Source organism: Echiichthys vipera, assembly GCF_963691815.1.
Source record: "Echiichthys vipera genome assembly, chromosome: 20".
NCBI lineage: Eukaryota > Metazoa > Chordata > Actinopteri > Perciformes > Trachinidae > Echiichthys > Echiichthys vipera.
The window spans coordinates 19,954,250-19,981,283 of NC_139845.1; the positions used below are offsets into that span (position 1 = coordinate 19,954,250).

The 27,034-nt window shown below is 40.0% G+C and overlaps 1 protein-coding gene across 1 annotated transcript; it reads left to right on the top strand.

The window, feature by feature from the left end:
* Nucleotides 1–595: 595 nt before the first annotated feature.
* LOC310962601 (cytidine monophosphate-N-acetylneuraminic acid hydroxylase-like) lies at nt 596–26,929 on the top strand (the record flags this gene model as incomplete). Its single annotated transcript, XM_083935107.1, has 14 exons — nt 596–801; nt 880–971; nt 1,385–1,494; nt 3,661–3,851; nt 6,874–6,954; nt 7,075–7,141; nt 7,309–7,390; nt 10,655–10,792; nt 11,840–11,975; nt 12,241–12,387; nt 23,018–23,192; nt 24,816–24,932; nt 25,192–25,307; nt 26,791–26,929. 14 exons carry the CDS (start codon nt 596–598, stop codon nt 26,927–26,929), a joined length of 1,797 nt encoding a protein of 598 aa, XP_083791233.1.
* Nucleotides 26,930–27,034: the final 105 nt, after the last annotated feature.

Consider the following 27,034-nt stretch of genomic DNA (forward strand, 5'->3'; position numbering starts at 1 on the left):
CACACACACACAAACACACACACACACACACACACACACACACACACACACACACACACACACACACACACACACTTAATACTCCTATGGATTGTTTCCATCCAAGATACTGAGTGGCTGTTGGTGTCACTTGAAACTCAGACAGAGCCTTCCACACAGAGATGCTGCATGGGTGCTGCAGCAATGGACAATATGAGAAATATAATGTGCTTTTTAAAGATCGAAGCATGTAAACCTTTTGTAGATGACGCGTATAATACAAATATGATTCTGAAAACTAGCATAATAGGACCTCTTTAACATTATTACCAATACTGTTAATGAGTGAATGAATTGTTAACGATATTCAAATCAATTTAAACTTTACCTTTAAATAGCAACATCTCCCTGAGGCCCATGTAACACACATATCGGCACAATCCACGCTAAGATCTGGTTGACTGGTGCTTTGCAGTGTTTAAATATATCTAGTTTCAGAAGCATGTGCCTTATTCACCTACATGGGGAGGTGGTTCAGTGCTAACTTTTCTGTGCTTAAATTTCATCTCAACTCAAAACTGAATTTGTAATTCATCTGGTGTCTATGTAGGTAAAAATGACGGGACAAAGAGCGAAGATGTTGCTGTCACTAGACGCTGAAGCAGTCGACTCACTCAAAGAGGGATTTAATTTCAAGAAAAGCTCAGAAGATAGAAAATGTTACATCATATATAAGAACAAGAATGATCTAAAAGCATGCAAGAACCAATGCAAACACCAAGGAGGGCTGTTCATCAAAGACATCGAAGACCTGGACGGCAGGTAAGATTGTTCTAGCAAAAGCACAGAGAAGAAATTATGATGTGTGTCATGACTGAAAGGCTGCTTTTTTCCCTAAAGGACGGTTAAATGCACTAAGCACAACTGGAAGTTAAATGTCTCAAACATGAAATATGTGAACCCACCAGACAGCTTCTTGCAGGACGAGCTCGGTAAGTTTGTGTTGTCTGATGTTGTGAGTCTAAAATAAATTACTATTTTTATGTTTGGTCTGTGTATTATGGAGCCCCTCTGGGGTCACATGTGAGACAAATACTACACTGAGTATGGAGTGGACTATTATAATAAAATGCAGAATTGCAATTGTATAGCTTATTGTTGTCTCTATAACCAGCTGGCCCTTGTTGCCATAGCAATGGTAAACATTCGGGCAACCTTAGTGGGCTGAAGGAACATAATCAGAGTGTGTGATCAAGCTATATTATATGGATAAAATACATTGTATGCAGTATATTTAAAACCATGTTTCATTTTGATATACTGATATCTATCATTTCTAATGTAATTACAATGCCTATTGATTTTGAATGGTTATAGCTTGTGTATGTTTGTCATTCACATACAGAAGTAGAGATTTTGGATGATGGGGGCCTTCAGTTGATTGAGTTGAGCCCCATCGACCCCTGGCTGGCTGACCCTCGAGAACCTCTGGAGCTCCAGGAAGGAGAGGTGAAAGTATGTATTCTGCTATAAGCCTGTGAATGTTCTCATTTGTCCAGGTCATCATTATCCCCAAATAAATTTAAGTCTAAAGCAACTGGACTTGGAAGACGTTTAACCTCTCATCCAAGAGGCACCATCAGTTCATTTATGCATCTGACCAGACTGGGACTGGTCCAAATGTCTGGTGTGGAGATCCAGGTATTTAACCTCTAGTGCGGACATGCACAAGGCTGATCATGTCACTGGAAACCTTTGTGCTCCATGTGCCAACGACAGCCGTTGGTTTCGACTATGTTAGTGCTCTACTGGGTTATAACTACAGAAGTTGGAGTCACAGGAGGCCATTTGTAAACAGTTGTTCTTTGAGGTTAGATTGTTGAATCTCCTGAGAAGGGATGAAAGGGCAGCATTTTAAATTGGAGATAAGTGGTGTCTCAGACCTCCTCCTCTGATTAGCGATGGCTTCTCTACTTTTGCATAGATGGCTTCTTTTACTCCTCTTTCAAACCATCTGTCCTTTCTGTCCAGGATTTGGACATTGTTGTCCTCAAAGGAGTGGGCTTTCTCCTTGAGATGTAAGTGGACAGCAGAGTCCAGGCCTGAGGAGTAGGCTCTCCTGTGTTGGGCCATGCGTCTATGCAGTGGTTGCTTTGTTTCTCCATTGTAGAGATCTTTGCATTCCTCTTTATTGCAATGTGACAACAAAATAGTGTTACTGTATAACATATCAAATTCATGAATTATTCTGCATTTAAAAGAGAAACACTTTGACTGTCATTGGCTGCACACTAACTTGGGTATGTTCACCCCCGAAAAGATATAGCCAAGATATTTAAACTCAAAAGGTGTAGTGTTAAACATTTTGTGTACGCAAGCTCTTATGTTATGTTACGTTAGCTATATGCTAACTTGAATAAGGGTAAATTAATACAATCGGGTGGCTATTCTTGATTTTATAAAATGTTTTTGAACCAAATCGATCAGATTGAAACAAGTCATGCATACAGCGTTCAAGTCCGAGTCCTGTTAGTTCCTATGAAAGTTGCTAAGTGGCTCAAGAAGCCAACGCTTCCTGGGGGCCCGGTAGCAACCGAGTAGGCTACAGTGGATCATGGAGACTCCTATGACCTAGACACGTTTCATTGACTTGGTTGTGATTGGCCAGTGATGTAAACACACAGCTTTACAACAGTGTTAGTCCCGTCCATGGAGCTGATTGGCTAATGACTAGTCTCCCTGCGCTGCTCATTGGTCTGTTTTGTATGCCAAGAAATGGCAGCTTCATGTCACAATACCTGATAAATCCATCCACTTTATGAAGTGGGTGGATTCTAACATCTGGACCCAGGCAAGTGTTTTCCACAAGTTGAAGGGGGTTTATCGATTTCTGGGGCAGTCCAGCAAAAATGTGTAAATTTATATATACACTTTATATATAAATATTTATATCAGATGTTTATGTCTATCTTTGTTACATATGTAAATTGGGAGCAACAACAAACTGGAGTCAAATTCCTTGTGTCTGTACATGTACTTGGCCATTAAAGATAATTCTGAATCTGGAAGAAAATATCTAATATTGACAACGCTCTTGGTTTGACCAATATCTGATTTGGTAATGGTTTGCTAAAATGTTTAGAAAAGTTAACATTATAATTAAAAATGACTTCTGGTTTCATGGGTGCGCTGCAACCCTGAGAAACTAACATCTGTCCTATCCAGTCCCTGTCACCATCACTTCAGTTTTATCATTGTTCAACATTTGAAACATTACTCATCATCCAGGACCTTATATTTGCCCGGCAGGCTGAGAGGGAGGTGAGATTTAATAGATTTATGAATCAATTCTTGTATTGTCAGCAAAAAACTTAATAACTTGACCCAATGGTAACATGTTACTACAGAACAGTAAAGGACCAATAATTGACCTTTGAGTAACCCTGCAGAAGATATTTGTATAACTAGAAGAGATATTCCCAGATGATACAAGAATGTTCTGTCACTCCCATTGGACTTCTCCAGTTTTTTAGTTAACCATGATAAACTGTTTCAAACTTCACATCAGAAGTGATGATTTTATGAGACCTCACTTGGACTGTAGCCACCTCTTATCACAGGTTTTTAGGGTTGTCAGATCTGTCCATTGTGGCACGACAGAATTGTGAACTTCCCACCCAGGTGACGTACTTGACCCATGCCTGCATGGAGCTGCAGCTGGGAAAGAGGCGGTTCATGTTCGACCCATGGTTGAAGGGTCCTGCATTCGCCAGAGGGTGGTGGCTTCTCCATGAGCCTCCAGCAGACTCCATGGACAGGCTGTGTGCAGCAGATCTCATCTACATCAGCCATATGCACTCTGACCACCTCAGGTAAACTATCTGGTGATAAATAAGTTATGTTGCCCCCTTTAATAATATCTTTTCATCCATATCACCACAGCAACATTGTGTATTGTCAACTCTTCCCTGCAAAGCAGACACCTGACTAACATGTCTTTTCTGTTGAGGTAGGAACCTCATATATGAGGGTGTACTCACACTTGGCTCATATGATCCGTGCCATGCTTTGAGCTGGATTGTTCCTCCTCCCTCCCCCCCTCACAGCTCAGGTCCGGCCTGTACTCACACTATTCTAGAGTCCGGGCCTCGGCTCAATTGCTCCTTGCTTATACGTCCTCACCCCTCAGAGTTTTTGTTTTGTCCAACTGTTTTTGAATATTTTCATCTGACCAAATCTGCAGTAAACACACATGTCGGTTACAGGGAACAGTCTCATATAAATAGACATCAGGACTGCTGTCAATGCTCATGCTCGTACATGTGCAATCGAGCTATGCCACAACTGTGCCATGGCCGGGAAGTGTACTGTGCATGAACTACTCTTGTTCTGTGAATCGTTTTTGGGCACAGTACGGATGGTAAGTATAAATAGCCCCTTACTGACATTTTCCAAGACTCAGCTGACAATATGATGTTAACACTGCCATTTTTAGCAGAGACCAAATCTTTAGACAAGCCCATGTTATATGAATCCGATGGCAATTTGACATTTGGTCTCATGTGTGAATAAGTACTTGAATAACTCTAACATAAAAGTCACGAAGTAATTCTTTCTTTAGGCCATTAAATAAGGCAACTTAATACAACTACTGATGAAGTCTGTGAGAGAACATAAAACACTTCATATCTTAAAGCGATAGTCCAGCTTTTTGAGAGTGGGGTATAGTCCGTGTATAACCTACAGTAGATGACAGTTAGCATGCTCTTAGTTTAGAGAGGCAGACTGGAGTACCAAGATGGTAACTAATCAATGTGCTGCAGTGGATGGAGGCAGCAACTTAATGCATGGGAGACACCTAAAAAAAGTTTTAGTGTAAGCCATATTTAGAATATTCCCCCCATTTACAGCAGCTTCTGTGTTGGTACTCTTGTCTTCTACTGTCATCTACTGTAGGTAATACTTGCGTTTACATGCAGTTTAAAAATGTGATTACAAACATCTTATAACAGTGTCAGCCTGAATTACAACTAACATGAGATCAATCGATAACCTGTACAGTCATGGACACTTCTTAGACATGCCACTGTAGGTACTTTAGGTTTAAATTGGATCAATAGTGTGATTATCAAATGAAATATTTGATAAAGAAAATTAATAAAGAAAAATTACTAAAAATTAATAACTTTAATTTATTAAAAACTTCACACGGAGAACCAATTAAATGTAGGGTCCTGACTCACGTTCAGATTATGAGATTGAGTATTCTCAATAAACTTATCGTTAATCAAGTAAATATTAGTTATCACCAATAATTATCAAAGACAATATTAAAAATGATTCTAGTCAAACCAGAGTTCCTTGGGGCACCACAGTCATAGACGGAGTGACAACAAATATTAAAGTCTCATTAAATATATTAAACTACTAATTAAGGGTTGAACGCCGATAAATGTAATAGTTTAATCAGTTGAAGGATTTAAAAGTTCTTTTCTTAGTAGAGGCTCATTCATCTTTGTGTAATATTAAATAATCAGACATATGGTAAACACAAACATTTATTAACAGATTAATAAATGCAACAAACAAAACACAATAAACTAACTAAAGCTAACAGCAAATGTGTGTGTGTGTGTGTGTGTGTGTGTGTGTGTGTGTGTGTGTGTGTGTGTGTGTGTGTGTGTGTGTGTGTGTGTGTGTGTGTGTGTGTGTGTGTGTGTGTGTGTGAAACAAAGAGGAGAGGTGGGGGCTTGGACCCCTGCAGAGAAGGTGTGAACATTTAAGTTAAACAAAGGTCAGCAGCCTGGAGATCTCAATTCTTATTCAGGTTATGACAAAGTTACAATTGTATCTAGCCGTTCAAAAAGTCCTATAACATGTAGTAATGCCCAGTTGGTGATTAGTTACCAGTCCATGAGATGGGAGATGTTTTGCGTTGCTTGATGCCAGTGGCTGGTTGAAGAAAGGTTCTTGTCTTGGTGGTTGCTCTTAGGCAAAAGAGGAAGCTCAGATTGCTCTTTGCTGTGCTCAGTTGAGGGACAACCGGTTGGTTAACCTTTGCTGGTGATCCTACGCCATAGGCCAGGTCCAGGGCCGAGGGGACAGCGGGCAGCTGGTCTCCTGGATCCGCAGGAGCGAGTTGAGTGCGAAGGAAGAGAGGCCAAGAGAAAAGAGGAAGTGCAGGTTGTGTGCTACACTTTATATAGGCCCTGGTGATGTCATCGCCAGAGGTCAAGTCAGCCACTGAACAGTTTGGGGGTCCCTTGGAGAATCACACCTGGGTGTGATTTGTGGGGGAGAAGGCATGGCAGGCCTTTGTTTCAGAGACAAAGGCAGCCAGGCTATGGGCCTAGTTAATAAAGAAATGAACAATCATCTCTGGGGAGCTGGTTGCACCTACACCACTGTGTGCCTGGTGTAACCACAAGCACTGACTGAAATTGCTAATGACTTGCTCAGGAAGGCACGGTGCTGCCAGAACATGGCATACACACGCTCAGTGGAATTTAGGGGGAAAATCTTCCTCAGTCTCCTGTTAGCTTTGTTAGACCTGTTAAGGAAGCACAAATTACAGCTTTATCATTCTTAATGGTACATGGATATGTGACCTCATCAATTCCCATGAAAGCTCCGTCCACATTGAACCCAAGCAGAGGTCTAATCAGCCAGAGTAACTGAAAACACCTGTGTGGGTGTTCAAAGGCTTTGATGTATGGAGAGATGTCAGATTGAGAAAGCTGCCTCATAGGATGGTGCATCAAGAGGCTGGTGTGCCTAATGGTGTTTAGGGAATTTAATTTACTTTTGAGTTTTAACTTAAGAGAGCTGACATTTAGACAGTTTGTAAAAGAATGTATAGTGCCCTGCAGCTGATCTGTCCTGTGTCTTTTCCAGTTACCCCACACTGAAAGACTTGTCAGAGAGGAGGCCTGATATCCCCATTTATGTTGGTGACACATCAAGACCGGTCTTTTGGTTAGTAAAGTGATGGAGCTCTGTTTAATCCTTTTACATCTATTATTTTAAAACCGATTATTTCAATATATTTCAAGTAGCTATTACTCACATGTCCCTTTCTTTGTCTTAATGCAAAAGGTATCTGGAGCAAAGCCAAGTCAAGCTGACCAACATCAATGTTGTTCCCTTTGGTGTCTGGCAAAATGTAACTCACTGCTACTCACATCTGGTCAAAGGGCAATGACAAACAACTCTTTCATGAAATGTGTATTTTGAATATAGACTGTTATTATGAAATGTACTTGAGATCTGGACCAGTAAAAATCACAGTACTGTAAATAGTCACTATCCTCTCCCTTGGACTCCCATCAGATTGACGAAGACCTGAGATTCATGATCCTGATGGATGGTGTGCACACAGAAATGGACACATGCATCATTGTTGAATATAAAGGTGCATGCTTTTTTTAATGCTTTTCATTTTTTAAATATCACTAGAGTTGATGACTTAAATAAATATAAATAAATATGATTGGATTACTGAAGTGAAATTCCGGCGTAAAATCATACCAGGGTCTTTTTTCGGCAAATCTTCAAAAAGGCCATCGAGGCAATTTTTTTGTGTAACAACTATTAACGCAGATATGTCGGACAGTCGCTAACAGCCGAATGCATCTAATACTGATATTCCTGGGGCAGCACAGTGAACATGTTCAAACGGCTTTTATAACCACTAGTACTGTTCAAGATAACACCAAACTTCTGCAGAAGCATGCTAAGAGTCCTCACACATCAACAGAAGCACCAACAACATAGTTAGTGAACCCAGAGCTTATTAAAAGAGTTTTTTGAAAGAGATTACCTGCTGTCCTAGGTACCAGCGCCTCTCATAGTAAAGTCCATTCAAGTCAATTACCAAATGCAATCCAAAAACAAGGAGCCAATTGGTGCTTTTATGTGTAAGGACTCTTATGCTACTGCAGAGGTTTGGGGTTATTTTGAGCAGTATTAGTGGTTAAAAAAAGTTTTAATGCGTTCATCGTGCTGCCCCGTGCTAATCAATTTTAGTCGCATTCTGCTGTTAGCGATTGTTAGCAACTGTCCGGGATATCTCCGTTAATAGTCGTTAGACAAAAAAATTTGTCTTGATGACTTATTTGATAAGTGTATTTGCTGAAAAAGACCCTAGGGTGATTTTACGCCGGAAAATGGGGCCATGGACATTCCACCCCAATTCAAATATATATATATTTTTCCTCTTCCCTGTAGAACAAGGGTGCCCAATCCTGCTCCTGGAGAGCTACTGCCCTGCATGTTTTAGGTTTCTCCGTGCTCTAACACACCTGAGTCTAATGATGTGCTTGTTATCAAGCAGCTGAAGCCTGTCACAGGTTTGATGATCATTAGTGTTAGGTGTGTTGGAGCAGGGAGAAACCTAAAAAATGCAGGGCAGTAGCTCTACCAAGAATTGAACTGACACCTCTCTAGCAACCAGTCCACCTACATACTTGGTCCAGATGTGGGATTTGAACCAGCGCCCCTCTGGTTCTTTAGCCATGCCAAGGCCAGTGTTGGAGATATCCACCATAGGGACTTCTGCCTTCTCTGTATATAATGGAACTAGATTGCACTTGGCTTGTAGTGCTCAAAACAACAGAAATACATTCTACAACTCAACAACTTTTCTTTCCAGGAATCATGATCTGTTACTCAAGATAATCCACAGACTTGTTGTGAACAGATTCATGTAGGAACAATTTTATGGAAGTAAATCTGATCTTGAAATTAAAAGTAATTGAAGTTCTAGCACTGAATATTTATGTATTGGAAGTATGTGTCTTAATGTTTAGCATCTGAATTTAACTCTTTGTTAAAAAATTCAATGTTAAACAGTTCAATAGGCCAAATTCTGCTGCAAAAGTAGCTATTTTGCTAATTCAACCACATACTATGGAAATATAAATGCAATCGTCATGTGTGACGACAGAGGAGGGGACCCAAATGCAGAGACAGAACTCAGGAGACGGTATTAACTAATTTAATAAAACTTATTTACAAAAAGGTGCACTAACACAAAGGAAAAACAAAAAGAACTAGATACAAACTGACGAGATGAATGGACACAAGAGGAACCGGTACACAGGGAGACATCAGGGTAAGTAGAGGGGATGATCCGGCACTGAGTGAGGCTCAGTACCGGATTGATATCCAGAGTGGCAGGTGATTAGTGCCAACAAGAATCACCTGCAAGGAAAACAAACTCAAACCAGAAAACAGAAAGAAAGCACATACAGAAAAACACAGACAGAGGGAGACGAAAAACAATGATTAAAGAGGAGAGGGAGAGACTGTCCAGAACCAATCACAACAGTAATAATCGATGCTTTAGTGATACACTGGTTACTTCCTGATTTAAAGTGATGTTTAAAGTCAGTCAAACTGAAGAAAACAGACCACCACCTTAAACTGCAGTTGCAGCTCCAGCGGGAGACCCCTGTAGCTGCTAACTGCTCTGGTAAGGAGCAGATCGGCTCCTGATGAGTAGAGCATCGAACCAGACAGCAGCCATAGATAAACGCAGCTGCCCTGGGTACTGTCACCAGTGGTACTCGTTATGTTTCTACATGGAATATGATAACATTGTAAATCATATTCAAAGGGGAAACACACACAGGTTCCTGCTGATGAAAGTAACCCGAGCAGCTGTGTCTATCTGCAGCTGTAGCTACCACCAGTGGGAGCTGGGAGCTGACAGACACCTGCTGCTGGAGGTAGTGTTTCAGTCTGACTCATTCAGACTGTAAACTTAACTTTTCACCAGAAACTCCTCAGAAATGTGACGTTTTTATGACGCGATACTCATGGAAGCACTGTCATGTGAAGTTGTCACCCATAGTATCACATATCTAATCCAGGGGTGGGGGACCCCACTACTGGAGGGCCACTGCCCTGCATGTTTCAAGTTTCTCTCCGCTGACACACCTGATTTGAATGCTCTGCTCGTTTAAAGCAGCTGAAGCTTGTCAGTGGTTTAATAACCGTTAGACCTAGGTGTGTTAGAGCAGGGAGAAACCTAAAATATGCAGGACAGTGGCCCTCCAGGTGCATGGGTTCCCCACCCCTGATCTAATCACAAGAATGATCTAGAATATAGATTTTTTTCTGCGTTCCCAGATGTTTTATTCAGTGGCTTATTAATTTCAAAATCCGATGACAGATTTACTTCCATACAATTTTCTTTTCACTTAACGACACACTGAGTGTATACATCCACAAGAGGCTTTTGGTCCAACATTGCTAGCTTGTAGAGATTAGTTTATAGGTAACCGATGCAACATTACAGTTCAACCGAGGAAAGTTTTCATCTTGCGCTGTGATAAAGCATGAGCCTCTCATCCATCAGTATGCTTCCTGATAAGGTTTGTGGTTGTAGTTCAGTAGAAAGTAAATAGTTTCTACATGAAACTGCTCACAACAGTTCAGTGTAGCAAAGTCATGATTTCTGGAAAGAGACATTGCTGTTACCTTTTTCAAATGTATAGCGCTTTGAGCACTACACAAGAGTCCCATCTAGTTCTATTATATTATAAAGAAGTCAGACATATCTACAGCCAATATCTTCAACACCGAGCAACTCACAACTGATAAATAGCTCTACTGGTAAGAGGAAAATGTAGTTTTGGTGTGAACTGTCTCTTTTAAAATATTTCAATTGCAGGTCACAAGATCCTGAACACTGTAGACTGCACCAGGCCAAATGGAGGCAGGCTACCGGAGAATGTGGACTTAATGATGAGTGACTTCGCTGGAGGTGCATCTGGATTCCCTGTGACCTTCTGTGGAGGGAAATACAGCGGTGAGGACTGTCACTAGTGTAACCAAGTTTGAATCTTTGAGTCATCCCAAAAGTAATTTTGTATTTGATAGTTAAGTATATCCGTTCACTCAAATTTTGAAATGAAGAAAGTTTGAAATTTAATTTGAAGTCAGCGAGCAATATGGATAACAGCACCTTCTGTCATGAACGGCGACTGGAAAACAGGGAAACTGGGACCGAAATGCAGACAAACTCAATCAATTTAATAACGCTTACTTCAGACAAAAAGTGCACAGTGAACGAGGGGAAACGGAGTGGAGTCTAGTGAGTGGTGAAGCGCTCTCCAGAGCGTGCCCAGTGTTGGTGAAGAAACGCTGTAGGTTTGTCTCTCCATGTGGTAAGGGCGTCCTCCGACTAACAATTTGCGAGCCGAAGGCGATGGCCACAGGGAAAACACAGGCTGATAGCAGGAAGGCAGGCAGGTTGACAGGTAAACTGGAGATTGAAGCAAAAGAGCACAGAAGAAATTATTAACGATTCACAAAGACACAGAGAAAAAAAACATAGCATAGGTAGCATAAGTCCACAGCACACTACCGCTCTTGCTGGTGAAACAATCTGGCCACAAATGAGTCTCAGGTCCGTCTTCATATACAGGAAGGGAGGTGATTAGTGCTAATGAGATCAACCAGGAGCAGCCTGCCTGAAATAACCATGTTTCCAGGTCACACATACATAGAAAAAGGGTGACATATGCAGGAAAAAACAGACACAGGGAGACAAACACAGAAACAAAAGGAGAGAGAAGGGATGTCATGGCATCATGACTCATTTTATATTATAAATGTTCTTTTACTTTTGATTTCTGAAAGGCTGTCATGCTAATTTTGAGAGAATCTTGTAAATAAGCTGAAGATGAATGTTCCCTTTTAAGTGTTGCTGCAGGCAATTCAACTCTGAACTGAACTAAACTGAAATGCAAAGCAAAATTCTCTGCCTAGTATGAGTAAAGTACACCCCCTGTCAGGTTTGTGTGGTATGTGCCACACTGCTGACATAAAGATGATGGTTTATGTCTGTGTCCAGATTCCTGGAAGGCAGAGTTTATCAAGAACGAAAGGAAGAAGTTGCTGAATTACAAAGCTCTGCTGATAAAGTCCCTGCAGCCGGCGATCTACTGCCCGTTTGCTGGCTATTTTGTGGAGGCTCATCCATCAGACAGGTAGAGATTGTGCAGAGAGGTTGACCAGGATCTGTTTAATATCAATTAATCATAAATAAATTACAGCCAAGGATGAATGGGTTTGAATGGCTTTTATATTTCAATTACAGTTGATGCAGCTGATACGTGTAGCTCTATCAGACTTTGTTAAAAGTTAATATGCAGTTTGTCTATAAAAATTATTTATAATATGAAGAAGTTATAACAGCTAGAGAGTAACTACATGCATAAACTTAGCTTAGTTGTATTCTGTCTGTGTGTGTAGATACATTAAGGATACAAATGTGAAGAACAGTGCAGAGGGCCTCAATGCGCTCATCAATAAGCTCGCACCAGACATCAAGACATGGACACCCAAGCCAGGCACTGTGCTGGACCTGGGCCTCGCTCTGAAAGACCCCACTAACTGTGTGTGTGTGTGCGTGCGTGTGTGTGTGTGTGTGTGTGTGCGTGCGTGTTTTTTTTTATCTCGTGTCTGACTGGAAATACTTTATAAAGTGAGTACATTACTACAATGTCCCTGAAGGGTCATTAAGAGAATTGTGTTAACACTTAATAATTATAATAATAAGTATAATAATAAGTATAATTAATAATAGTCTTTTATGAGCCTTTAATTAATAATAAAATTATCATAAATATTGAATGGAACAAAAAACATATAACAAATGTGTTGTAAGATAAACCTTTTTAAATCATGAACAAATCATTTGTAAAAGATTTAGAAGTAACAGTGGCGGATCTAGAAAATTGTACATGGCGGTGGCAAAGGTGTGGCAAGTCTTCGCAGGGTGCTATAGGAGGGTGGTGCGCAGGATCCCCATATGTAAATGCTGCTGTACCACACTTTATATGGAAGGAGAATAAAAACATGACATGGGGTCCAGGGGGAACTGCAGTAGTATCCTTTTCCTCCCTGTCATCTTCATCTGCCTCCTCCTGTCACTCCCTGCTTCTGTCTGCCTCTTTCTGAATGTGCAGCCTCATATTCACCCCTCACATTCAATACTTATTTTCTTCTTCTCCTTCACTTATTTCTTCAACTCCTTCTGTGGCCTTCTCCTGCTCTGACCCTCCTGGCCTTCTCCATCTTCGGCCCTGGCCACACGATCGAAAACAACCTTTTTTTCCCCCTCCGTTTTTGAGAAGTTTTCTGTCCACACGGACTCGGCTCAAGAAATATCTGCGTCCACACAAAACCAGTGAAACAAGCTGGAAACGCTGTAATACACATGCCAGGCCTGGATGTGGCGCTGTCACTGCCACAGAAATACACCAACAAGGAGAAGAAGAGACGGAGCTCCGCTGTTGTGTAGAATCAGACTATAAACACCGGAGAGTTTGTCACCAAATCTGGCGACTTCCCAAATCCTCCTCCATCCTAGAGAGAAATGTGTCCACTGTTTCTGGTGTAAGTGGAGACTTTTGTGCTGTTTTGGACTCTGATGCACCAATCACTCTGCAGTTAGTGTCCTCAACAAGCAGAGGGTGCTGCTGTGAGCCCCTTCCCCGTCCCAAAGCACTTACAGACGGGCACTGTTTGCTACTAGCGACACATTTAGCGTCTCAGAGCATCAGGGAAAAGAGAGAAACATATAGTCGTCCTTATTCATTCCCATGCATGTGGCTCAGAGTCCAGTTCCGTCTGGTCCGTCTCTCTCTCCATGCAGCAGCACTGTTGTTGCCACGGGGGTTAGAGGTCCGAGGTGGGGAGTTGACGGCATCGTTAAGTGTGCGTTTTCGCTGTCCGGACGAGAATGCCCCGGGGGACATTCTCAAATATTCCCACTCTGGGACCAGATTACAGAAAAGACCGTTTATAACGCAGGCTGCGTGTGGATGGTCAGCCAAACCCATATTAAAAATGTGCGTTTATAGGAAAACGCGTACTCGTGTGGCCAGGGCCCTCATTTCCCTTCTCTTCCTCCATGTGTACTCCTAACATGTGTGCTGTGGCCCGCAAGAGTCAAGATGTGAAAAGCACCGGTTATCCTTGTATCACATTACACCTACTGTCAATGTCATGCCTAAACAAGGTGTGTTACAAGGTGTGTAACATTTATCAAGTCACCAAAACCACACACATGCACTCAGGGCCTTTTAACAGCCAATTTTTTTAGTGCCTAAAATAAAGGTGAAAGACTCAGATAATGCATAAGAATGGTTTTTGAACTTGTACAGAATCCACATTTATGTGCTGTTGAGTTATTAACCAACTTAATCTCATTAATGACTAGAATGACTTACAACTGTGTCTGACCTGGTGTGGCAGGCATTTACAATAGATATTTAGTTAACACCGAACTACAATCCATTAGTCACTGTTTCTTTGTCACTGTAGTGTCATTACGTTTCTGTTGCTTTTCAAGACAAGACATATTTTGACTATTTTGACTGAATTTCACTTAGATAAACAACAATAACAATCATAATAATAAACAGAAAACCAAACTACTTACACTGTAATATCGAGGTCAGACACTGATTAAAAACCCTTTCACAGAGCACAGACTGAGGGCTCTGAGTCCTCAAAGAGGAGGAGCAGACACTCCCCTCTGCTTCCTCCACTTGCCATACATACGCCAAACAGTCTCCTCTGTTGTGGCGTCACTTGCTCAGTGTTATGTTGTCTTATTGGCTACACGCCAACGTGGCGGGTAGATTGACAGTTTTGGCAATCACAAAAGTTAACCGCATTTGGCGTGTGGGCGGGTGCCAATTTCATGCCCTGCATGCACTAACAGAACATTTACATGTGACTCTGAACACCGAAACAGGTGTTTCCAGTTAATCTGGCTGATTACGTAGATCTCTTCTCAGTGTGTCACAGTGTCCAATTCCAACAAACATCAGATCACGCGATAATCAGTCATGAATGTATAAAGGGAACAGTAAACAAATAAAAGGGCACTTTTCCTGTGAACTTTGTGCTTCAACCATGGCTAGGTTGATATGGCTGATTAGATCTCTAGCACACTGAGGAAGGGCATCTGTAATGTTCGTGTGGCAACTAAATAAATCACTAAACCTAAAGTGTTTTTACACTGGACAGCATTTGGCTTCCTTTTACCGGCCTGGTCGTCGTATTCAGACAGATCACCGCAAATTGCCGGCCGGATTTAGCCCCCAATGTGCTCGAGTTGTTTAAAAGTTGCTGTATCAAAGTAAAAACCCTAGGTGTCATATTCGATTCTGAGCTGAGTTTTGAACCACACAATAGAAACACTATTAAAATGGGATTTATCATTTGAAAGATATCACCAAAGTCCGACCGTGTCTCTCTCTCTCTCAAGCCAGTACAGAGATTTTTATTACTTCCAGAATCGATTACTGCAACGCTCTTCTTCCCTGAAAAGAGCGCAGATCTCCTACAACTGTTGCAGAATTTAGCTGCACAGATTTTAACAAGAACCTCAAAGCAATTTCAGTCAAAAACAACTGGACTGGTTGTTTGTCTAGGAAGACGTTTCACCTCTCATCCAAAAGGCTTCATCAGTTCATGTACGCATCTGACCAGGCTGGGACTGGTCCACTGGTAACAAGAACCCACTAGATGGAGCTCTTGGTTTAAAGAAAAGGGCTCAATGAATGGTGATTCAATTTGTTTTTAACCCTGAACAGAGCTCTATCTAGTGGAAAGAATAAAAATGCTTCATGAAGCTTCATTTGAACATCACAAGTAAATAGTAATGGCAAGGGATTCTGAGTGATCCTCAAATCTACGAGGAATGGTGGTGAAAATACAAAAACATCCAAATGGTGATAAATGTACATACTATACTGTCATTTGAACTGCACATATGAAGACTTGTAAGTTCTAAGTTTCACCTCAATTTTCTGTGACTATTTCCTTCACTACATTACCTTACATAGTGAGACCATCACCAATCTTCCAGTCCGTGCCAAAATCTACAAGGACTGTTGGGATTTCGACCTGTATGTGGATCAACTGAAAAGTGCCGTCAGCTGTGAGATATTTAAACATCACAGCTGGATCCAGTTTTATTACACTTGGGCAGGCTTTCAAAACTACAACCTTGTTGTGCGGGTAAATATAATTGACAAGCCAGATCCTCTCTTTTGGCTCTTCATTTGCAGAACCTCTCCCGATCACTGTAGCATATTAATGTGGGCGGACCTTTGGTAGCACAAACTTTGTTCTGGTACTTTGTTCTACTGAAGAGTTGTGGCGTGGAAGAGTCCTGGCCTGCTTTAAAAACAACATCGCCACTTCAATTCCAGCCTGTGACCTTTGCATGTCATCCCTTCCTCTCCCCTCATTTCCTGTCACCCTTCTACTTCCTGCTATCAAAAAAAAATCAGTGTGTAGATTGGGGATCCTATACAATTCTATTTTAAAAGGTCAGTTCACCCAAATTACATAAGTTCTCTCAAAACTTTTAGCTATGCAGATCAGCAGCTTCTGAGTATTCATGTGCCACCCTGAATAGCATGGAAGACATTTGGATGATATTTGCAGTGCTTCAAGCAAAAACGTATGTGAATGAATCAAAGACAATTTCACAAGAACACTTCACTCTAACTGCATTGGGGTGGGAGCATATCTTTCTGAATAGATTCTGAAACCTTATTGTAATTTGGGTGAAGTGACCATTTTTAAAGTGCAAAGTAAAAAGACCAACACAGAACGATTTATTCCCCTCTAAAGGCACTTGACCACAACAGACAAACTCACTGTGAAACTGATTCTTTACCCCCAAATAATGGCCTCGGCACTTGATGACGTGATGCTGGTCTGCAGTTTCAGGTTTTTATCAAAATGTTATTTTGTTTAAAATGAAGTTGGAGATAACTAAGTAGCCTGGAATGGTTTAAAAACAGCTTTCTTGATTAAACTTGTGCAATATCTGTATGGTATACTTTTCTTTGAAAGTACAGCTATTACAAGACTAAGAGTCTACAAACACGCACATCTCTATAAACAGATTTTGCATATGAAGCAGAGTCTTTAGGCAAAAAAGACTAGATTTGTGTTAGAGAAGCGGTCTGGTTTCTATTTTTTAAAGCTCAAGTGCATGCAGGTAAACAGTCTGTGTCAAAACAAATAGACATTTTAGCCAAATTCAAATCTTGGAACCCACTGGCAATCTTCTGATGAAGATTAAGCTTTTCATTTGCTTTTTGTTATTATTTATATGCATTCATATTCAGATATCTATTAATAGAGATACCGTCTTTGAACTCCAACGCCATTCTCATGTCTTAAGTTCCTAATCGGATTATAAACAATGATTAGCTAAATCATCGCCAGACCGATAGACAATGGGTTCCATGATAGCAGACTTTTACGGCTCTGTGAGCCTGTACTTATTAGGCACAGCCGTGATTTGAGCTAAATGTTAACAACATCATGTTTTCTGCTGATGTTTAGCAGGAATGATGTTTACCATGTTCACCATTTTAGTGTAGCATATTAGCCTGCTTACATTTTCTATTTAACACCAACCTAAAGTTATAAAGATTCCTCCTCCAGAGACCATAAACATGTGCCAAGAATTCCACTGAAATCTCTGAAAAATTCATTCTGGACTAAAGTGGTGGACCGGCTGATCGATCAACCAACATTGCTAGTCCCAAATCCACACTAGCCATATCATGCAACATTGAGATTTTGAAAGCTATCAATCTGCTCAATTTCTTCATCTTGTCTTTTCTTTCCTTTCAGCTTTGACGGTTTCCTGGCCGCCTTCTTTCAAAAGCCCCAGTCTGTGGGCAGTGAGTTTATTATGAGTTAAAAACTGGTTCTGTTAGTTGACTCTCTTCCTTTCTTTTTCCATATGTCCCAACATGTATATTCAAGGTGATTGAGACGGATGACGCATTTGAACCCCTTAGTGATGGCTATGACTACTTTGTGGACTTCATGGATCTGTCATTCCCCACCGAGAGGCCTGACAGAGAACACTCCTACATAGAGGTGAGACACTGTAGAGAACCATGCAAACAACACACGACAGTATAATAGAGCTTTTGGAAATATTTAATGCATATATATATATAAATATTATTTATATATATTTACCAGCAAAAGATCATATATTAGAAAATAATAACAAGATGGGTAAAATATCTTACAATCAATCTGATATTCTGTATATTTGGACATTATATGGCTGGCATTGTCAAAGCACAAAATTAAAAGAGTCAGATGATACTTTTTGCTTTCCTCTCTAAAGATTAAAAACAGGATTGGGGTGATGAGATACGTGGTGCTGCACGGTCGTCTCTGGGATGATCTGTACTACGGCTTCCAGAACCGCATAAGCCGGGACCCGGATATTTACCACCATAGGTAAATATAGCACACACACACACACACACGCACGCACGCACGCACGCACGCACGCACATGTTTGTACTTGTGTTACCTTATTTGAATTATATCAACCACATATAGTGCTCATTCTAAATGAGGAGCTGCAAATATGTAGTTAATATATACAGTTTGCCATTTATGTCATAGAGGCCTGGGTTTGAATCCAGCCCTTAATGCATTTCAGTCTTTCTCTCTTAAAAATACCTTTAAAAAATGTTTAGTGCATAAATAAGGATTTATTCATTCTATCAAGGCATTGCTCTCATTTAGATCTGCTCCAAAAGATTCAATTTAGCTGCTTAAAGCATAGTTAACTGCTAATAAATGCATAATGTGTCAGTCCTCATCTTGCCTGTCTGAAAATCTATTGATAAATGTGTTTATGATGCTAGTTTTTCATTTGATCCAATTTTGCTAAATCATTCTTCGATAATAAGGAACACATAACAGAGATGGAAGAACAATGAACACAATGGGCCTCATGTATGAAACATGTTTACACTGATTAGAGTGTTTTTTTATATATTCTAATGTATAAAATTATTCATAAGTCTGCATAATTATTACCTTTCAACATACATCCAACCTTTAGTTCACGTGATAACCAGAAACTGATGAACTCCTTCAGTGGTGGAGCGCACTCTCAGTATATTGAAAGAAAGGCTGGTGGCAGGTGGCATGCTCTTAAACACACCTTAAAAAGGGTGTGAAATAGTCACAAGCTGGTGTGTTCTGCACATTATGCATCATGGTGTGACCCCACTACACCCATCAACACCTGAAGACTTGGATGACGGTTTTCCATGAACCTGAACACGGACATGGTGTTGAAACCCAAATCATTTTATGTTTTTAACATTTAGCAGAATATTTTTTTCCTAGTACCATTAATTTATGAAAAAGTGGATTAAATATGCTGAAGAGTTTTCTTAAACAAACATCATAAAGTAAAGTTTGTATCTCTGCAGAAGAAAACATTTTTCCCTTTTTGTTGCCCTCAGGTATTTCTTATGCTTATTAGGCATTTCCATTTCTTTTGCTTCCTTTTCTTCTCTTGTCTAAGTTGAACGTTACCTGTCAAATGTCAGTGACTTGTTGCTTTGTGGTTTGCACACAGTACTCCAGTCTGCTGCCCTTATATGACTTCATGGGGAGTTTCCCTAAGCTAACTCCACATTGCCTAGAATAGGAATTTAAGATCAAATGTGATTCATCAACATACTCAGGAGGGTAAGAACAGATTGTCTGTCTGTGCACGTTTAATGAATCCCATGCAGGATTTTCTTATTTTCCTCCTCTGCTTTGTGCGAGCACAAATATAAGAAAAAATACAAACATTCATGCATGAGGCCCAATGTTTACTGTTGCTTTGATTAGTAAATGTTCTAAACTTTAATTTGTCCTGTCGGTGTCCAGGTTTTGGAACCACTTCCAAACAGAGCTACCAGTTTGCAGGCCAGACTGGGACCATTTCCTGCAGCAGGAGACTTCCATCCAGGAGTGTGGCACACCACAACAGCAGTCAAAGATATGGAGCTATTGTGTAGTGTTGTGAATATGGATATGCAGGCCAGCCGGGTAATTCCAACTTCTTTTGATTAGATTGTACTGTCATAAAGAAGTAAAGAAAAGAATAAATGAAATAATGAGTAAATTTGTCTTTAAAGGAACACACAACTAATTTTGGATGTTTTATCATATTTACAACAAACTGGTTTCCATCAATCTGGCATAGTATAAAAATCACATAGTAGAAACCTGGAACTACTGTGAGTCATGTTATCTATCACAGTCTGTCAAGTCAGGTCTAAGTAATTCAGATGAGTGTGCGTTTACGGATCTCAAGAAGAGACGACGAGGTCGACCAAAGATTTACTGATACAGAAACTGGAGAGATGCGTGCAGTGTCATTCTATGCATTGGAAACAGCAGGTCCTAATAAAAAACACATGACCCCGTGTCCTAACGGCATGCGAACATCAGACTTCACATCAAAGCTCTGTGTCCACACTTAGTCATAGAATGTGTGGAAGAAACTGTAAAATATGCCCCAGGAAAAACAGGTAAATGTTCTGTGCACGAGCAAACAAGTGTCACTTAACAGGCAAGTCATTCAAGTCATTAAGTCACAAATTTTTGATGTTCACGGCAAGTCAAGTCTTTTATTATCTGTTAGCTCAAGTTTCAAGTCATCAAAACTGTGATTTGAGTCACAAGTCTCAGTCTCAAGTCCACATCTCTGGTTACATAGTTACATTGGAACTAAAAATGGTATGGTCCTTAATGCATAACAGGTAGCAAACCCTCCATACTGGTACATTTATGTACAGTTCAATCATCCCAAATTAGTCGATTGTTAACTTTATGGATTAGTAAAAAACTATGGGGCAATGTTCTGGCTTCAGTGTTTGTAGTAGCATGGAAATATTAGAACTTTGATAATTGCATTAATCATAGGATTTGATTTATGTTATTTGAGTGAAGTTTTTATTTGTAAAAGTCCACTTTTACATTAAATGTCTCAACAGGCTTTACAGGACCAAAAAATGAAGGGTTGCTGACACGGCAGAAGTTCAAGAAGAATTATAAGAAGACAAGTTTCAGAAGAGTAAAAATTCATCTATTTTATGGGCAGGTGGTTTGTTTTTTTCTGTGTTATGATATGTAAACCTCTAAAGTGATGTTTTGGTATAGATTATGTATTAGGTATGATTAGGTTATGATGTGAATGTGCCACTAGTCCATGTGTTATAAGTACTGTATGTGGATTTCCATGTTCATCTGCTAAATATAAAAAAGAACATGAATAACAATAATAATGACAAATAACTAAAGTACAACAGCTGACGTGGTGTTTCCTTACTCCCCGTCACCTGTGGTGGTGGTATGGATTATGCACTATACATGATTAGGTGCTGGGTGTGTATGGACCACTCGTCCATCTTTTATAAGTACTATATGTGGTGTTAAGTCTGAGCATATCTTGAGTTTACAGCAGTCGAGGAGGATAATGGGTTGAGTGACATCACAAATTTAACCTGGAAATGAAAAAATAAATTCTTGTCTATTACCATATACTAGAATACTTTATTTTGTTGGAAGTCTTGGTGCAAGGCCCGCGTTAATCAAGTGACAGAGATTTACTGTGCACTGCTAATCGAAAATTAGATAGCACAGCTCGCCTTAACAGCTGTGCTATCTGCATCTACAGCCTGGCTCCCTCTGACATTCTTACAACGGACATTGGTACAATTGGTCGCTAAAGGATCTTATGTTTTATTCTTTTTTGAGTAATGGTTATCACCCTTGAGGTGGCAGGGGCCAAGGAGACCTTTGGAGAAAAAGCTTGGGCCCCTTCCACCTCCAGGGCCCTTGAACAACTGTACAGGTGTCCCCCCCTTGACCGCGGGCCTGCGCAGCAATAACCAGTTTTTACACTTTAGAATGAATTGAATTAGCTAGCTAGCTTCAGCTAATAAAATATGCCATAAACAGTCGTCTTATGCTGTGATCAAACCGTATGCGATACGGTGTGATCACGCTCCAAACGCAATCATGTGTTTGGAGCGTCAATGTAGTTAGGTAGCACCTGGCGGCTAGCTGCAGCTAGCCCCAGGCTCAGCCTACTCTGTTTTTGTGTTGAACGGGTAGTGATGCTAACCAGGGATCTGAATGCTCAGAAGAACAGAATGAGCTCCCAGATGAGGTGTGTGGATCTTTATAGAGCTGTTGTGTTGCAGTGAGATCAGCTGTGATTTAATCTCCGTAACTGTGGGTGCTGACCTGCCTCTGCGGCTCTCCTGTCTATCAGACCGCTATACACTCATGGGATACGCTTTGAATATTTTCAACTGTCACGTTCGACGCAAAGATCGATCGATTTTCGCACCTATCGCGTAACGTACGTAAAGCGAGGAACTCGCCACCTACGTTCAAATCGCATCTGTAGATTGACTTTGTATGTAATCATGCTGCTTCTATCACTTCTATCACATGCGGTGTGATTGCAGCATTAGGGGAAGTTTTGTCTACCTGAAATAAATGAAAAAAAAAAAAAAAACTACAATGTTTTGAGTGGCGAATCTACCAGAGCCATGGGAAGCCATGAGAGCCACGTGAGAATAGAAAGTTTGACGGACGTAGCAACAGAAACAAATATGTACTGTAACATGTAGTGAAAGGTTGGTGAGTACAATGTTCAGTGTTGTGAAACATAGTTAATAAGATTCAGGTTAAAGACTGCTAAAAAGGCCGACTACACCACCTGATGTTGTAAATGTTTTCCTATATTGAGTAGTAAATATTATTGATGTCAAAATGAAGCTTCATGAAGCATTATTATTATTATTATTATTATTTTTATTATTATTTGTTGAACCAACTAGATGGAGCTCTTGGTTTAAAGAAAAGGGCTCAATGAATGGTGATTCAATTTGTTTTTAACCCTGAACAGAGCTCTATCTAGTGGAAAGAATAAAAATGCTTCATGAAGCTTCATTTGAACATCACAAGTAAATAGTAATGGCAAGGGATTCTGGGTGATCCTCAAATCTACGAGGAATGGTGGTGAAAATACAAAAACATCCAAATGGTGATAAATGTACATACTATACTGTCATTTGAACTGCACATATGAAGACTTGTAAGTTCTAAGTTTCACCTCAATTTTCTGTGACTATTTCCTTCACTACATTACCTTACATAGTGAGACCATCACCAATCTTCCAGCCAGTGCCAAAATCTACAAGGACTGTTGGGATTTCGACCTGTATGTGGATGAACTGAACAGTGCCATCAGCTGTGAGATATTTAAACATCACAGCTGGATCCAGTTTTATTACACTTGGGCAGGCTTTCAAAACTACAACCTTGTTGTGCGGGTAAATATAATTGACAAGCCAGATCCTCTCTTTTGGCTCTTCATTTGCAGAACCTCTCCCGACCACTGTAGCATATTAATGTGGGCGGACCTTTGGTAGCACAAACTTTGTTCTGGTACTTTGTTCTACTTAAGAGTTGTGGCGTGTGAGAGTCCTGGCCTGCTTTAAAAACAACATCGCCACTTCAATTCCAGCCTTTGACCTTTGCAGATCAGCAGCTTCTGAGTATTCATGTGCCACTCTGAATAGCATGGAAGACATTTGGATGATATTTGTAATGCTTCAAGAAAAAACGTGAATGAATCAAAGACAATTTCACAAGAACACTTCAGTCTAACTGCATTGGGGTGGGAGCATATCTTTCTGAATAGATTCAGAAACCTTATTGTAATTTGGGTGAAGTGACCATTTTTAAAGTGCAAAGTAAAAAGACCAACACAGAACGATGTATTCCCCTCTTAAGGCACTTGACCACAACAGACAAACTCACTGTGAAACTGATTCTTTACCCCCAAATAATGGCCTCGGCACTTGATGACGTGATGCTGGTCTGCAGGTTCAGGTTTTTATCAAAATGTTATTTTGTTTAAAATGAAGTTGGAGATAACTAAGTAGCCTGGAATGGTTTAAAAACAGCTTCCTTTCAGCTTCCTTGATTAAACTTGTGCAATATCTGTATGGTATACTTTTCTTTGAAAGTACAGATATTACAAGACTAAGAGTCTACAAACACGCACATCTCTATAAACAGATTTTGCATATGAAGCAGAGTCTTTAGGCAAAAAAGACTAGATTTGTGTTAGAGAAGCGGTCTGGTTTCTATTTTTTAAAGCTCAGGTGCATGCAGGTAAACAGTCTGTGTCAAAACAAAGAGGCATTTTAGCCAAAATCAAATCTTGGAACCAACTGGCAATCTTCTGATAAGGATTAAGCTTTTCATTTGCTTTTTGTTATTATTTACCTGCATTCATATTCAGTTATCTATTAATAGAGATACCGTCTTTCAACTCCAACGCCATTCTCATGTCTTAAGTTCCTAATCGGATTATAAACAATGATTAGCTAAATCATCGCCAGACCGATAGACAATGGGTTCCATGATAGCAGACTTTTACGGCTCTGTGAGCCTGTACTTAGGCACAGCCGTGATTTGAGCTAAATGTTAACAACATCATGTTTTCTGCTGATGTTTAGCAGGAATAATGTTTACCATGTTCACCATTTTGGTGTAGCATATTAGCCTGCTTACATTTTCTATTTAACACCAACCTAAAGTTTTAAAGATTCCTCCTCCAGAGACCATAAACATGTGCCAAGAATTCCACTGAAATCTCTGAAAAATTCATTCTGGACTAAAGTGGTGGACCGGCTGATCGATCAACCAACATTGCTAGTCCCAAATCCAAACTAGCCATATCATGCAACATTGAGATTTTGAAAGCTATCAATCTGCTCAATTTCTTCATCTCGTCTTTTCTTTCCTTTCAGCTTTGACGGTTTCCTGGCCGCCTTCTTTCAAAAGCCCCAGTCTGTGGGCAGTGAGTTTATTATGAGTTGAAAACTGGTTCGGTTAGTTGACTCTCTTCCTTTCTTTTTCCATATGTCCCAACATGTATATTCAAGGTGATTGAGACGGATGACGCATTTGAACCCCTTAGTGATGGCTATGACTACTTTGTGGACTTCATGGATCTGTCATTCCCCACCGAGAGGCCTGACAGAGAACACTCCTACATAGAGGTGAGACACTGTAGAGAACCATGCAAACAACACACAACAGTATAATAGAGCTTTTGGAAATATTTATTATTTATATATATATAAATATTATTTATATATATTTACCAGCAAAAGATCATATATTAGAAAATAATAACAAGATGGGTAAAATATCTTACAATCAATCTGATATTCTGTATATTTGGATATTATATGCCTGGCATTATCAAAGCACAAAATTAAAAGAGTCAGATGATACTTTTTGCTTTCCTCTCTAAAGATTAAAAACAGGATTGGGGTGATGAGATACGTGGTGCTGCACGGTCGTCTCTGGGATGATCTGTACTACGGCTTCCAGAACCGCATAAGCCGGGACCCGGATATTTACCACCATAGGTAAATATAGCACACACACACACACACACACACACACACACACACACACACACACACGCACGCACGCACGCACGCACAGATGTTTGTACTTGTGTTACCTTATTTGAATTATATCAACCACATAAAGTGCTCATTCTAAATGAGGAGCTGCAAATATGTAGTTAATATACAGTTTGCCATTTATGTCATAGAGGCCTGGGTTTGAATCCAGCCCTTAATGCATTTCAGTCTTTCTCTCTTAAAAATACCTTTAAAAAATGTTTAGTGCATAAATTAGGATTTATTAATTCTATCAAGGCATTGCTCTCGTTTAGATCAGCTCCAAAAGATTCAATTTAGCTGCTTAAAGCATAGTTAACTGCTAATAAATGCATAATGTGTCAGTCCTCATCTTGCCCGTCTTAAAATCTATTGATAAATGTGTTTATGATGCTAGTTTTTCATTTGATCCAATTTTGCTAAATCATTCTTCGATAATAAGGAACACATAACAGAGATGGAAGAACAATGAACACAATGGGCCTCATGTATGAAACATGTTTACACTGATTAGAGTGTTTTTTTTAAATATTCTAATGTATAAAATTATTCACAAGTCTGCATAATTATTACCTTTCAACATACATCCAACCTTTAGTTCACGTGATAACCAGAAACTGATGAACTCCTTCAGTGGTGGAGCGCACTCTCAGTATACTGAAAGAAAGGCTGGTGACAGGTGGCATGCTCTTAAACACACCTTAAAAAGGGTGTGAAATAGTCACAAGCTGGTGTGTTCTGTACATTATGCATCATGGTGTGACCCCACTACACCCATCAACACCTGAAGACTTGGATGACGGTTTTCCATGAACCTGAACACGGACATGGTGTTGAAACCCAAATCATTTTATGTTTTTAACATTTAGCAGAATATTTTTTTCCTAGTACCATTAATTTATGAAAAAGTGGATTAAATATGCTGAAGAGTTTTCTTAAACAAACATCATAACAACTGTACTGTAAAACTATAAAGTAAAGTTTGTATCTCTGCAGAAGAAAATATTTTTCCCTTTTTGTTGCCCTCAGGTATTTCTTATGCTTATTAGGCATTTTCATTTCTTTTGCTTCCTTTTCTTCTCTTGTCTAAGTTGAACGTTACCTGTCAAATGTCAGTGACTTGTTGCTTTGTGGTTTGTACACAGTACTCCAGTCTGCTGCCCTTATATGACTTCATGGGGAGTTTCCCTAAGCTAACTCCACATTGCCTAGAATAGGAATTTAAGATCAAATGTGATTCATCAACATACTCAGGAGGGTAAGAACAGATTGTCTGTCTGTGCACGTTTAATGAATCCCATGCAGGATTTTCTTATTTTCCTCCTCTGCTTTGTGCGAGCACAAATATAAGAAAAAATACAAACATTCATGCATGAGGCCCAATGTTTACTGTTGCTTTGATTAGTAAATGTTCTAAACTTTAATTTGTCCTGTCGGTGTCCAGGTTTTGGAACCACTTCCAAACAGAGCTACCAGTTTGCAGGCCAGACTGGGACCATTTCCTGCAGCAGGAGACTTCCATCCAGGAGCGTGGCACACCACAACAGCAGTCAAAGATATGGAGCTATTGTGTAGTGTTGTGAATATAGATAACTGGTATGTGAAGATCAAGTTATTGATTTTTATTTCTGTTATGTTTACAACTTCCAGGCCAGCCGGGTAATTCCAGCTTCTTTTGATTAGATTGT